Source organism: Siniperca chuatsi, linkage group LG22 (genome assembly GCF_020085105.1).
Source record: "Siniperca chuatsi isolate FFG_IHB_CAS linkage group LG22, ASM2008510v1, whole genome shotgun sequence".
NCBI lineage: Eukaryota > Metazoa > Chordata > Actinopteri > Centrarchiformes > Sinipercidae > Siniperca > Siniperca chuatsi.
Window position 1 is genome coordinate 15,255,297 of NC_058063.1, and position 13,437 is coordinate 15,268,733.

Here is a 13,437-nt window from a genome sequence, read left to right on the forward strand (position 1 = left end):
ATTTCTTAAGTGAAGGTTTTTACCCTGCTAAAATTCAATGTTTACTTAAAAGGAAGTGGATAATATTTCAAATGGAATCTGAGAACGTAAATTTAAAATGGTCTCTTCTGTTATGTACTGCCAACAGCCATTAGGCCTCACTTCCATACAGATTGGACAGAGTAAGGCCCTATTCCCACATTTGAGGGGGACTTCCCACAATTTGGTGAAAAGAGGGATTCAGTCATGGCTTTAAAACTTATCACCATAAAATATCACAGTTGAGTACAGCGCTGAGTGTGTAGAAAGCTATAAATCATGCACATGCACTTGCAGACTGTATATGTACACCCTCACACACACTGTCTGAAATCCCAGACAGTAAGTGTAGTAGTAGAGATCTGTGAGACAGCGCAAGGATAAGGTCGTGAGAATGAAAGCCAACACACACCGTACTATCAGCTCAGCCTCCGGTCCGTCTGTCTTGAAGTCTGCCCAACGCCTCTGCCGACAACAGCCTCAAAGCATGCACTCAGGTTTTCAAACATGCTGAGCCACATGTTGGGCCATTCTTGCTGGCATGGATCAAATAACAGAAATTACACCAGAGACGTCTCTCTTCTTCTTCTATGGCCCTTTCTGATTCCCTGCTCTCTCAGTAAGAGGAAAATAAAGCAGGTTCACTTCTAGAAATAAAATTTAAGTTTTGTTGTAGCCCAGCATCAAAGCCTGTTTTGGCCTCAGTCTCAACTCCTAGTTAAAGTTCCAATCAACTTCTTTTGCAAAATGTCTCACCTCTGATTTATGGGCTTTTGTTAGTGACTACTGAGTTTTGGAGCAATTTTTATACTGGGAGAAGAGAATATGGCCGTTTGCTTTTAGTCAGTTGTACATGTGTGGCTTGCGGGCACTGATGGTTTTTATTTATGCATTTTTATGGTTAAGGTGTTTGTTCACTTTGTTGTCTGAATTCTTAAGCAAAGCAAGTCTGTGGAAAGCCTGTGTTTACTTAAGCCTGTAGCCAGTCTCAATGACTGCCAATATACTGTAATAATACACCGTTTAAATGGGGCTAAGATGGGATTTCAGAGTCTCAAATTAAAAACTGTTAAATTGTAGATTGTCGATTTAAATTGCAAATTTGTGTTTTTATTACACCATCATAATGTTAAGAGAATATATTTTTAACAGTCAAAACTCCAGCAAAACTAGAATTAAGAACAACTTTACTGTCAAGAAAGTTGTCTTAATACTACAAGTGTTGCTGAAGTTTTTACCCTTTAAGACTGCTTTCCCTTATACATGCACCTTGCAAGTAGGTGAAGTTGTGCCAGAAACCCCCTCTTTTAACATCTGAACACTGAAATTGTCTAATGGCCAGGTGGTGTAATCTGATCCCACTGCAACCTGTGCTTCTCTGTGTTTGTTTTCCACCCTCAGACCTCCCTACAGGCAGCTACATCCAGGAAGATCTGTCTCGCTGCTCCTCACTGTGTGAAGCAGGCAGGGATTGCTGCGACCTGATGGCCAGCTGTAAGTGCGGCACGCACACTGGACAGTATGACTGCATCTGTGAGAAGGGATATTACGGCAAGGGGCTGCAGCACGAGTGCACAGGTAGGACAGACGGATGTATGCCAGGTTCTTACCACATTTCACCAGCTTTGCCTCTATCTCAGCTATGTCGGCAAACTCTCACACCAACTTGTTTTCTCTTTACAGTCACCATCTGAAACAGTCTCTCCTTTTTTTGTCAATTGATCTCTTATTAGCAGAGAGCAGTGAAGAAATGGTTTGAAATGATCTGGAAGGCCTAATTGCGTTGCTAGCATTTGAGAAGGGAGAAGATTGTATCTGTAAATTGCTCAATATTAATATATTGCCAGTTATTTTGTGCCAAACAGTGATACCAAATCAGACCCTGGACAAGTTAACCCTTAGAATTGTCAGGTGGAGATAAATGCTGAGCAGCTAGTGTGTATGTATGTGTGTTTTTTTTTCTGTGTTTGTATTTAGGTAGGCGTATTGGTAAAAATGTGTTCTAGTTTGTGTAAAATGACACATAAGATCTTGCTAAATATTATCATTCACAACTTTTTGTGTGGAAGTACGAAAGTCTTCATCTCGTCCTCCTGTCCTTTACATGTCAGCGTCCCCTCCAAATCAGGGCCCACTTGGCCTTAGGTCGCTGCTGAGTAATGGGTGAAAGTTAAATAAGCAGCCTGTCCACTTAACGAAGTGTAAGCTGTCCACAGGGCAGATCACTATCAACAAGTCCAGTAATGTGCCATAGAGGTGGAGGACTGAGACAGTGATGTGTTTGTGTGTGTTCCCTCTGATTCCCAGCTGGACACACATTTCACCATCCACCTTCAATTTCCTCCTTTAAATCACATATCATACATCCATTTCTTTCATCTCTACATGCACCAAAAATGCTGCTGTCATTTTAAAACTAACTGCATTTTTTCTGTGGCTCTTATTGCTTCGCCTCCCACTTCTGTTTCATAGATATCCATTTTGAGGAACTAAAAAATCTGTTTCATCTGTTGCCAGAGTGCTCTGGCTTTTAGACTTTTACCCTTTTGTTCCTTACTACTGGTTATTTGTAATGTTGGGAATCCAGGACTTATTATTTTATGGTTTCACACAATTCATTTTCAGTAAGAGCATCAGCGAAAGTTGCACGTGTGTGTGTGTGTGTGTGTGTGTGTGTGTTGTGTGTGTTATTTCCTGTTTTATTCAGAAATACTCTCCTTCCCTCATGTGTCTGTCAATTTAGCTTCTTGTCTTTGATTGCTCTGATTGTTTTCACCTGTGTCTCATTGTCTCCCCTACCTGAGTGTACTTCTTCTGTGTCACATTGTCATTGTACCATGTGCCCTGTGTTTGTTCCCTGGTCTTGTGTTTTGCCAGTGTTGCTGTGATTCTCCCTGTGTTTCCCTGCACCCTGGACTCCTTTTGGATTATTCTTTGTTTGGACTTTTATTACTCTTGTTGGACTTCTTCCTGGACTTCTTAGCTGCCCTTAGTTGTTTTGTGTTCCTCCATATTCTCTATGTGTAGTGTCTGCACTTGGGTCCAGTTCCCAGTTTTTCCTGTTTGGCACTAAATGTAACACCCTTTTCTTTCTCTTAAACACCAATGTTTACCTTTTCCTATCATCTTTCTTGTAATCTCCTCAGAGTCTCCTTCTACTCTCTTTTAGAGTCTGAACATCATCTTGCATGATTTAATCAACTCCATGATGTATTAAACTAATGAGAAAACAGTTGGTGGTATGACTCCTTCAATCAGAAATAATAGAAATAATCTTTGCTAATGAGATGAGGAGAGATTATTCTCAACAAATGTTGGGTATGTCTTTGCTGAGTGGAAGTGGTGTGGCAGTGGCTCTTCTTTATGTGGGGAAACCCTCAAATTCAGCCTTTATTTCTTTTGAAACGCCCCCCCCTGAATTGGTAAATGGCGATGCATTCATTTTGTTTTGTTGGAGTGTGTAGCTTAAGATCAATCTACCACTGCAGACAGCAAGTTAAAACACTTGCCAGGATCCCGTGTAATGACACATTCATTTGTCTTCTAATTGTCCATTCTCTGGTCTGTTAAATCTCCAAGTTATACACCGTAATGTTGCAATTTGTTGCAGGTGGTCTCCATCTTATAAGTGTAAGGTTAAGGGTTGATACATTATTTTTACTGAATATGTAATCACCAAACTCACAGAGGAACATAGCTGTCTGTGTGATTGTTGGAGAGCAGAACGACTAACAGATGCACTGGCTGGTGTGTGTGTCTGTGTTTAAGTAACTGCTGTGTTAAACTTTGGTTATTTAGACAGCTAACCCTTCGTGCAGGGGAGGCAGGTGGGAGGGAACCATGGACTAAGAAGAAAATCAGGGCTGAGTGCGCTGCATAGAAGAAACACACAGTAGAAATCTGGGTAACAATCTTCTCTGATAATAGGAAACAATGGGCCATAATCCTGGTCGTGTTTGCCCTCTAGGTCTTCCTCTCTGTACCCACATGTTTTCAATCCAGAATTAAATAACAGGCAGAGATTTTGGGGGGGGGGCATTTGAGCAACAGACAAGTTTAAATAACTCAGATCAGACTTTAAAAGTGTCTGAGAGAAAAGAAAACGGCAGAGGGAGGAGGATTTTCAATGTGAGAGCCAAAGGAAAGGGCATCGGGGTCATCATGCCAAAATACATGCCTCCCTAATTCTCATCAGATGTTGTCGAGACTTGAGCCCCACTCTGCTTATTAATCTGTTTTAATGGTTTAATTAATGGCAGAGCAGACTGCAGAGTTGGCTCAATCGGCTCTAGGAAGGAAGGACACAGCGAGGCGCTGCAACCGCAAATGACGACTGCTTCCTCTGTCTGTCTCTCACTTACTCATATAAGGTCTCATGGGAGAGGAGTTGGCAATTTTGTTGTGGACACTGGATTGTCTATGAGTCGTCATCCTCATGCTGAAGAGCTGACATGTACCCAGGCTGGAATATATGTCACTGAAGTTGCTGCTGTGGATGCGTTGGCAGGCTGAGGCACTATTAGACTTGTTCATCTCAGTTTTGGTTTTGTTAAGTGGTGCGAAATACCCTCATATATGTTCTTGAACACTGTATTTATTAAAGGTTTTATTCTCTAATAACTGACGAGGCTTTTTTGAAGTAGTAGTGGCTCCAAAACCAATTAGATTTGTTGTGAGCAGTACGTAACCAAGAAACATACAAGTAAACTTGACAAACTCCTGCTGTTTTCAGAAAAATCCACCCTCTCTCTTTAATATTCTGTTGCTTTAACCTCAATGGGCTTGGCTGAACCAAAGGTGTTTTGTGAATTATGGGTACACTGTCTGCGTCAGCAATGCCAGGGCTCCTGAGTGGCAGACAGACATAGCCATACACTGCCAGAGTTAGAAGTTGCTCTGGTTTGCATAAGCTTTATGGTCTGTGTGTGGCTTCAGGTGGGCTCGTTGTCTAGACTGAAAGTTTGGAGAGGTTTTATTCTTTTTGGACTTTGTTTTCTCACATTTAACAGTCTTTGACACATCTGAAAATAATATGACCGAACCTTAGGCCTGTCAGTGGATTATTATTATCATTGGCTGACGGGCTCTGTTGGAAACACTATCCAAATCCCTACAGTGCACAGCAGTGTTGTTTATGAATCTGTCGACAGCCAAGTGAAAAGCCTCTTCCACACGACTGAAAACACGACTGGAATCCCAGCAGATAGAAACGGATGATGAACCCAGTTACTGCACAGTGTGGTTTACTCTGACTCTCTCTCTTCAAATACCAATCTCAAGATCACAATATCTGCATCACGGAGGATCACCAGAGGAATGGGAAAGTGGATAAATGGAGTGAGAGACTGAGAGAAGTGGGGGTGCAGGAAGGTAACGTGTTTTCCTCCTGTCACACATTCTGGCTTATCAGCCTCTTCTGTAGCCTGAGAGAATGACAGGAGCTCTGGACTGTGTTAATGTGGTGTCAGCACAGGCTTTGTTCTCAGGACGGCTCTGCTGGGGATGAATGGGGGAGAGAGAGAGAGCAAAAGACAGTATGAAAGAAACAAAGAAAGATAACGCAAGGCAGGTGAGACGACAGGAAAAGGATTCGGAGAAAATATTTGCAAGCTGACTTAGATATAAGATGTAGTGTCCAATATCCAACTCATATATAACTTGACTTTTGTATGTTTCTGTGTGTGTCTGTTCTATACTCTACCTTTGTGTATTTTATCTTTCTCAATGTTCTACCCTTTGCTTTGTTGCTTAAATAAGCAAGAATAACTACAGACTTCCATGCGTTGATAAGGCAGAGCTTTGAAGCGTTAATTAAACTACATTCCCACACTCCTTGGTATTGCAGTTCATTTTAATTCACTGGATCTATCCAGTGTAGAGACCAAATTACCTTACAGTTTATTTGATGCTATATTGGGCAATTTAATGTACTATATGTTATTATCATCCAAGATACTGCAGCAATCTATACTTTACTTAAAAGTTTGCACATGTTGAATGGGATTCTACTGTATGGCTGTCACTTTTTATTCAAAAGTATTTGGTCTGTAATGATCTGCCCAAATTGTAGGAAATGTTAATTATTTTAATATTAATAGGCAATTGTTGTTCTCTTTGGAACAAGCATGTAGCATGTGGGAAATTTTAAAGAACTCCCAAAATAAGTTGAGAGAAAATACTTTGAATGCAACAGAAATGGTGTTTATTCAGGTTAATAGTTGCCAATGAATCATTCTGTGGCTGCTCAGTACAAGTCAGGACATTAAGAAACATTTTGATCAACAAAAAGTCCACGTACTTGCTTTTTCCACCTTCAAATGCATGATATGGTCTTCTTCAGCAGATGGAGTTTGCTAAGTTGTCATGGAAATGGCTCAGTTGTCATAAGGTCTCCTAAGTATGGTATAATGACAATTGAGTCATCTCCATGATAACTGACTGAGCAAATTCCAAACACTGATGAAGACTGTGAGATGCAGATGAAAGCTCCAGAAAAAGCTAGTAAGTGGACCTTGATTTAAGATTTTTTTGTGCATGTGTAATTACTCTTTCCAAGTTCAAGAATGAACTTGCTCATTATTTTGTCCACCACTGTTCATTTTCTCTGTATGCCAGTAATAGTTAAGGCCCTAAGTCCCTTACATTTGAGAAGATTCTGTTCCACTGAAATATTCCCAATATTTAATATATTGATGGATGTCTGTGCTTGGAATATGAGCAAATGCATTTACTTGGCTTACTCTTGATAAGCTGTTGACTGGAATGCTGTGAGTGCAACAAAACATATTGGAAGAATTGCTCAATGTTTACAATATTTAGTCTATAAAAGCCTCTTGATCCCAAGAGGAGACGCGTGGCAGCAGCGAGCTGAACACTCAGCCCTGAACACAACACATCCAACTCTCTGTGGATGGACTGGAATATCTATTTCCTTGTGTGTGTTGCAAGAAGGCATTTACTGCGTCTGCACTGTAAATATTTGTGGTCTCGATGTGAATGACCGAGAGATCCTTGCAGAGGAAGCCTCGAGGTGGACATAAATTGAACAGAGGAATTAAATTGACAGCATGAGAGGTGGAATTTGTTAAATGTTAAAGGAGGACTATGAAATGTGTTGAAATGGGAGGAATGTTGCAATCGTTATTTCTTGTCTTCTCTCCTTTCACTCTCTGGCCTCACCCCCCTTGCAGAGGTCTCCTGTGTAAATGAAGAAAAGTCAGAATAAAAATAAAAAAGTTACAAAGGATAAATGTTTTTTGTGAACTCAAGAGGAATGTTGCTGAACTTGACCCCACATTGGTTATTATCATCCCTCTGCACTGTCACGCTAACACTTGGTTACACACAAGTATATATTATGCAGGGATCAACACATACACAAAGCCACATGTTTTTGGCGTGCTTTGCGTGCACACACCTCTGACCCATTAAAATATACCACACTGATAGATCTGACACATACCAGATGCCTGTCTGAGGAGGCAATAGTGCAGAGCCTGGCCTGTTTATATCACCTGATCTGAGCACAGACACTACATACTGTAGTCATAATAGATTACAATGAGCTTTTAAATCATTTACGAACACTAAATTAAGGTGCTTTTTGTCACACACTTGATTTAGATTTGTGTTAAGAAACATTTAGAAAAATGCCAAACTATTCTCAGTGAATGTAGATCTAAGGTGGGGACCCCAATTACTGATTGTTGAGTCGATTGATTTGGGCATGACGAGTGACTGCGTCGAAGTTGGATCGAATCTGTTTCAATTGTTGCTTGTCGTTCTCATTAAGATTATTTTAACTAGTGTAAATTGGCAAACTCTTTCTGGCACACAACCACACGGAAATTCATGTTCTTATAGGATTTCGGCAGTTGCCTAGCGATGCAGCGATGCGACTGTGGTCATAGCCTACCAGTTGCGTATGTGTTGTCACTGTATTTACTCAGTCGTTCAGTATGAAAACAATCCGGGTATGTTGTTGGAAACAATCATTATGTGTGGTTTGTCCAGTCTTTGTACGCTTCAGCTAGTCTTTAGGTCTGTAAAACAAATAGTTGGAATATGTGTTCAAAGAAAAGAGTTATTTAAAGCAATGTGGCCAAAACAGTATTTAAAAGCTAAATTAATAGAGGTGTTCTGGTAAAATAATAAATTAATAGATAAAAGACCAACAGGCTAAAGTCCTAAAACATCACACACTACAATATTCAATACACCTCCAATAAAAACAATTTAATGATGGTTTTGCTATTCTTACCAGCCTTGATGAAGTTTCTTCTGATGGTGCTGCTGGATGAAAGGCCACGGGGTTTCCTAAAAAGGAACAAGTTATGCTCAGCAAATGTCATGGCAAACTGCCCATAAAATTTGGACATTTTGTGGAAAAATATGACGGCACTAGAGGAGGTCCAAAATATTAAGATTCAACATCTGAGGACCATAAGAATTTACTAGATACCTTGTCATTGACCAAAATGTTAGTCAAGGGCAAATGTCAACCCCGCAGTGATACTAGACGAAAGGTCAGAGGGTAACCAGAATCTTAGCTTGTTCTGGATCAGTATATTGGACAGACAGAAAACTGACATTCATTAGAGCCACCGCCAGCAGATGGATGAAAGCAGCCTAATACTTGACACTGGCCTTCTGTTTGCTCAGTCATTGTAATTTGCACTTAAATGTTTTCAAAAGTAAATATATTTCTACCAGGGGAGTGAATTTCGCCAGCGTATCCAACATGTTACGTAAACATGCTTATAAAGACTCTCTATTTTCTCTAACTGCACAAATCCTAATCCCCACAGCATTAATAACCACAGCAGACTGTCTGCTTCTGTACAGTGTGTCTGCATCCATCCAAGTCCTTGTTTCTCAATGTTTTTGTGGCGGAAAAAAAAAACATCAGTTGCTCAACATGAATTCTGGCCCAGTTTTAGTCTAGTTATGAGTGGGGGGCAAATGCCTGGGATTTCCTGAGGACAAGCAGAGGAGGGTTTTTGGGGGGTCAAGTACCACCCCCACCCCGCCCCCCACTGATTACTTAAACTGATTGGATGGAAGTTAAGGTTTGTGTTTTTCTTTGGTGAGCCGAGTGGAAAGAGAGAGAGAGAGGGAGGGCGATTCCTTACCCCGAAGCCATGCATCTTTTGTGGTGGATAGATGGAGAGCTTTCAGTGACTGGGCAAAGATCAGACTGGCTCTGTGCCAGACAGAGAGAGGGGGGAAATACTACCACTAATAAGCTCAGTAATAAAGATTATTTATATGGAACATAACTGCAAAGTGATTTACAATCTGTAGGATATTATGTGATATTCTGATATGATGTTATGTTAATAAAAGCCAGACAAATAAAACATCAAAAGGTGATTACATAGGAAAGAAATGGGCATATATTGTAAGTTGGGTTCAAACTATTTATGAAGTGTATTGTATATCCTGTATAAACCTACCTGTGAAAGTGGCTTTATGAGTGATTAAAAAAATAACCCAAACACCTTAAGAGGACCAGCTGCAGCTCCTCAACCTTATGGCATTGTAATGCAAAGAAACAAAATCTCTCCTCATTCCTGACAGCAATAAATGCAATGTTGAATAACGGATAATTCTGTTTTTTTGTAGCTTGGGTTTTATTTTTGTAGTTTTTACGACAATAACGGTCTGTCTGTTGGTCGTTCCACTACTTTGGTCGAGCTGAAATATCCCAACAATTATTGGATGGATTGCCATGAAATTTAATACAGACATTTATGGTCCCCAGAGGATGAATCCTAATGGCTTTGGTGTTTCCCTGACTTTTCCTCTAGCACTACTAGCAGGTCAGCAAGTTTTTATTTATCCTTTGAAATATCTCTACACATACTGAATGGATAGGCTCAAACTTTGGCACAGACATTCTCGGTCCCTATACAATGAATTTGTGGTTTTGAGTGAAATGTTTCGAAAACTATTGGATGGATTGCCATGAAATTTGGTACACTACTGCAGCACTACTGTGCTTAAGTACAGCCTCACAGAGCCGCTAGCATGGCTGTAGAGTTAGTCTTATTCTTAGTGTTTTTTATATGGATAATAATGACACTGTAGTCACCAAATAAATTGCTGAGATCTAGGAATGCATCATTAAAAAGAAGTCAAATGGGGCAAGAAACACAAGCATTCAGATAAACATGCAGGTTTTAAATAAACCCTTGAGGTTAGCCAAACATATTTGGATTAGAAAACAAAGGCAAATGATAAAACTAATCAATCACAATTTACAGGCCAACTTCCTGGATCAACTTTGACCTACTGTATTTTCCGTAGTTGTGAGCACACAGTTTTTCTGTACAGTGAGGGATTATTACTGACATTTTGAATGTGCTCACTTTGACCTCCAAATAAAGTGGTAGATAATCAGGTTAAACTGCGTGCTTGTTTACAAGCTGACTGATCACCTGAACACTTGTTTTGCTTGTCCTGTTGGCCGTGATGCCGCGTTCCTAGACCTCAGCTATTACTTTGCAAGTACAATGTTATTATAACAGATAGAAATTATTATGGAAGACCTGAGAAGTGAGAAAAAAAATTCTGGTGATCCATCTGATCTAAATTGTTTTCTCTCCTGTGTTTATGACTCAAGAACAGGTGAAAAACCTTTCGAAGTTCCTTTTTTTTTCATCTGTGAAACAGGTGGGGGAAAAGTTTTGGCAGGTGAAAAAAAACATGTGTTGTTGTAATACTGATTTTGGCCACAAGAGGCTTAACACAAAATTATCCTGACAAAGTATAAAAAAATTCACCTGCCAAAGCTTTTTTCACAGATAAAAAAACATTTAACTTAGAAACATTATCTTGGCAAAACTGTTTTTCCCCACCTGATTCACATATTCACAGAAAAAAATTAAGGAATTTAGAACGATTATCCTGGATTATCGTTTTCACCTGTTCTTAAGTCATAAACACAGGATAGAAAACTATTTAGATCAGACTTATAAAATGGATCACTTGCCTCTCAGGGCTTCTGTAAATGATGGCCAAAGCTACTAAAATAAAACCCAAGTTGTAATAAACCCCAATTGAAACAGGGGAGAAATAAAGTGAAAACTGGAGGTACAGCAATTGAAAGAAAATTTGGCAGCTTACCAAAAAGGCCTAGAAAGGAGAACTGCTGCTTTTAAAAGAGCCCAGTGTCTGAGCTGCCCTCAGGTGTTTTCGGACAGTCTTTCATGTCATTTCGCGTTTGAAGTTTTTGCTTTAGAGCAGACTGTATACATCAGTCTTAAAGTACAGGCAGTGTTGAAATCCATGTTAGTCCCTCCCTCGACGCCACATGTTTCAGCCCCGTTCCACCCTCTCTCCTCTCATTAAACGACACATATAGGTCTGTAAAAAGCCTTAATTGATGACTACTGCTGCCGTGTTTGTAGGTCACGGATGCTGTAAAGCAGACACAACTTGTGTTATAAACTGAGGCCACTCTGTGTGTGTGTGTGTGTGTGTGTGTGTGTGTGTAAAAAAGAGACAGAGATGAAGGGGCGAGGAGGCAGAGAGGCTATAAACTGGGCCTAATAGGACACTCCTCTGCAGGAGAGCATGAAAAATAAGGAGCCGTGAAACAGCCAGTGGTGCGAAGCAGAAACTCACTGTGTCAGTGTGTCATTAACACTCCTCCTCTGTCCCTCCATCTTTCTTTCCATCGCTCCGTCAATTTCTCTTTTATATTCCTCCTGCCTTCAACAGCTAGGTCTCCTCCCTGATTCCCCCTCTTCTCTCCGTCTTTCTGAGTCTCTCTCCAGCTACTGTACCGTGTCACCAGGTGCGCCAGGCATAAATTAGCCATTTACAGAGCCGTATTAAGCAGACCAGAAACACCTTTTGTTAAATGTGCTCTGATCTGACACCTAGCTTGAGGACTGACCAGGGGCACGGTGGAGACAAACATAAACTCTCAGCTCAGATATATAGACAGTCGTGTATTCCTGACTGTTTATGTCGGCTGTAGGTCTTTTTTTTTTCTATTAATCACTTAATCATTTGATGTCAGAATTTTTGGCCCAGTCTTCAAACACTCCAAAACCAAAGGATATTAAATTTATGATTATACAAATTCAGTCCTCACATTTAAGAAACTGGTTGGTTTGGGTTTTTTTTTTTGGATAAGTTACTTAAACAATTTATCATTTATCAAAATTGTTCTTAATTTTCAGTCACCACTACTGTCAGGCATTTACAAATATCATTATTTTTTGATAGACCAACCAACTTAATGGTAAAAATTCCCAGATAGTTTTTGTAGCTAACTAATTACTGTGAGCAGTTTTCATTTTTATTGGTGAAACTATGATATCGTTTGTTTAAATTATTATTTTATTCTATTGAAAATACTCCATTAGTCTTGATGAAACACAGTGAAAAACACTTTTAGTTGCAGGACTCTGGTGAATTGATGCACTTACTGTATCTTAAAAGGAAGTCATAACCTAAAACAATCACACAAAAGCAAATATAATCAGGATTAAACCACATTATAGATTTCTTAAACAAACGTGACAGTTTTTTTGTTTTTTTTTACAGTTTGTGGAAAACTGTTGTTATTTGTTGCTTTCACCAGTTTTGCTCACACAATACTACAATTACTCAGCTTTCTTCTTCTTTTGACAAGACAAGACAGCACTGATAAAAGGTGGGGGACAAATATTAATTTTTATATTAGAGGTATATTATAGTATACTACTATAGTATATACTAGTTAGTATATACTAACTTAAGGCACTGCATACCAGTATTCATATATTCATAACCAAAATAATCAATAATGAATCCCTTATTAACGCACACTGTAGCCACGAATGATAACATTGTCTTTCTTCTTCTTACAGCTTTAAAAAAAATCATGATCTTGTGTACCAACTTCACCCAGGGCTGACAAAGTGCACATTATATCTTCTCTGCCTTGACTTTTTGCACTTAAATATTTCTCCTTCTTCCATTTCTCTCTCACACATAATTTAAACTGACAAATGTGCCCATGGGAATTTAAGGTGGAATGAATTTCTTCTTTAGCATCTTAAGTGTCTTTTTTAAGGCCTTTGCCCTTCTTCAAATCCAACATGTTTGTCCCTTTCTGTGACCCCCATCCATCTCTGTATTTTTTTACTGACCCTCTTCAGTGCTCCATCCTACTTCCTTTCACTTTCTGAGTTTTCCATTCTGTGTGTATGTGTGTGTGTGTGTGTGTGTGTGTGTGTGTGTGTCAGTGTATGTGAGCTGTTGTCTGAAATCTCTCCAGTTGGTGGGAAGTGATGAAGAGGCACACACGCGACGTCAAAGGTCACAGGCTAAAGATGGAGGAAGTCAGCAGCTGCCAGCTTTCTGGAAGAGAAGCATCTGTCATCCTTTCTTTTTCTCTTGTTCTGTGAGCCATTAATCAGCTCC

General features: G+C 39.7%; 1 protein-coding gene and 1 long non-coding RNA gene across 8 annotated transcripts in view; one reads left to right on the forward strand and one right to left on the reverse strand.

Annotated features, from left to right (window-relative positions):
• Positions 1-13,437, forward strand: part of svep1 (sushi, von Willebrand factor type A, EGF and pentraxin domain containing 1) — a 103,388-nt gene that overhangs the window by 30,212 nt on the left and 59,739 nt on the right. For all 7 annotated transcript variants that reach the window (XM_044183575.1, XM_044183578.1, XM_044183581.1 and 4 more), the window contains one exon: positions 1,420-1,596. In XM_044183575.1, coding sequence (XP_044039510.1) covers positions 1,420-1,596 — 177 coding nt within the window. The remainder of the gene's footprint in view (positions 1-1,419; positions 1,597-13,437) is intronic.
• On the reverse strand, positions 5,982-11,885 carry LOC122870021. The gene is made up of 3 exons (XR_006376477.1): positions 11,647-11,885; positions 8,279-8,334; positions 5,982-7,215 (listed from the first exon to the last, which is right to left on the reverse strand). It is a non-coding gene; the product is annotated as an uncharacterized LOC122870021 (long non-coding RNA).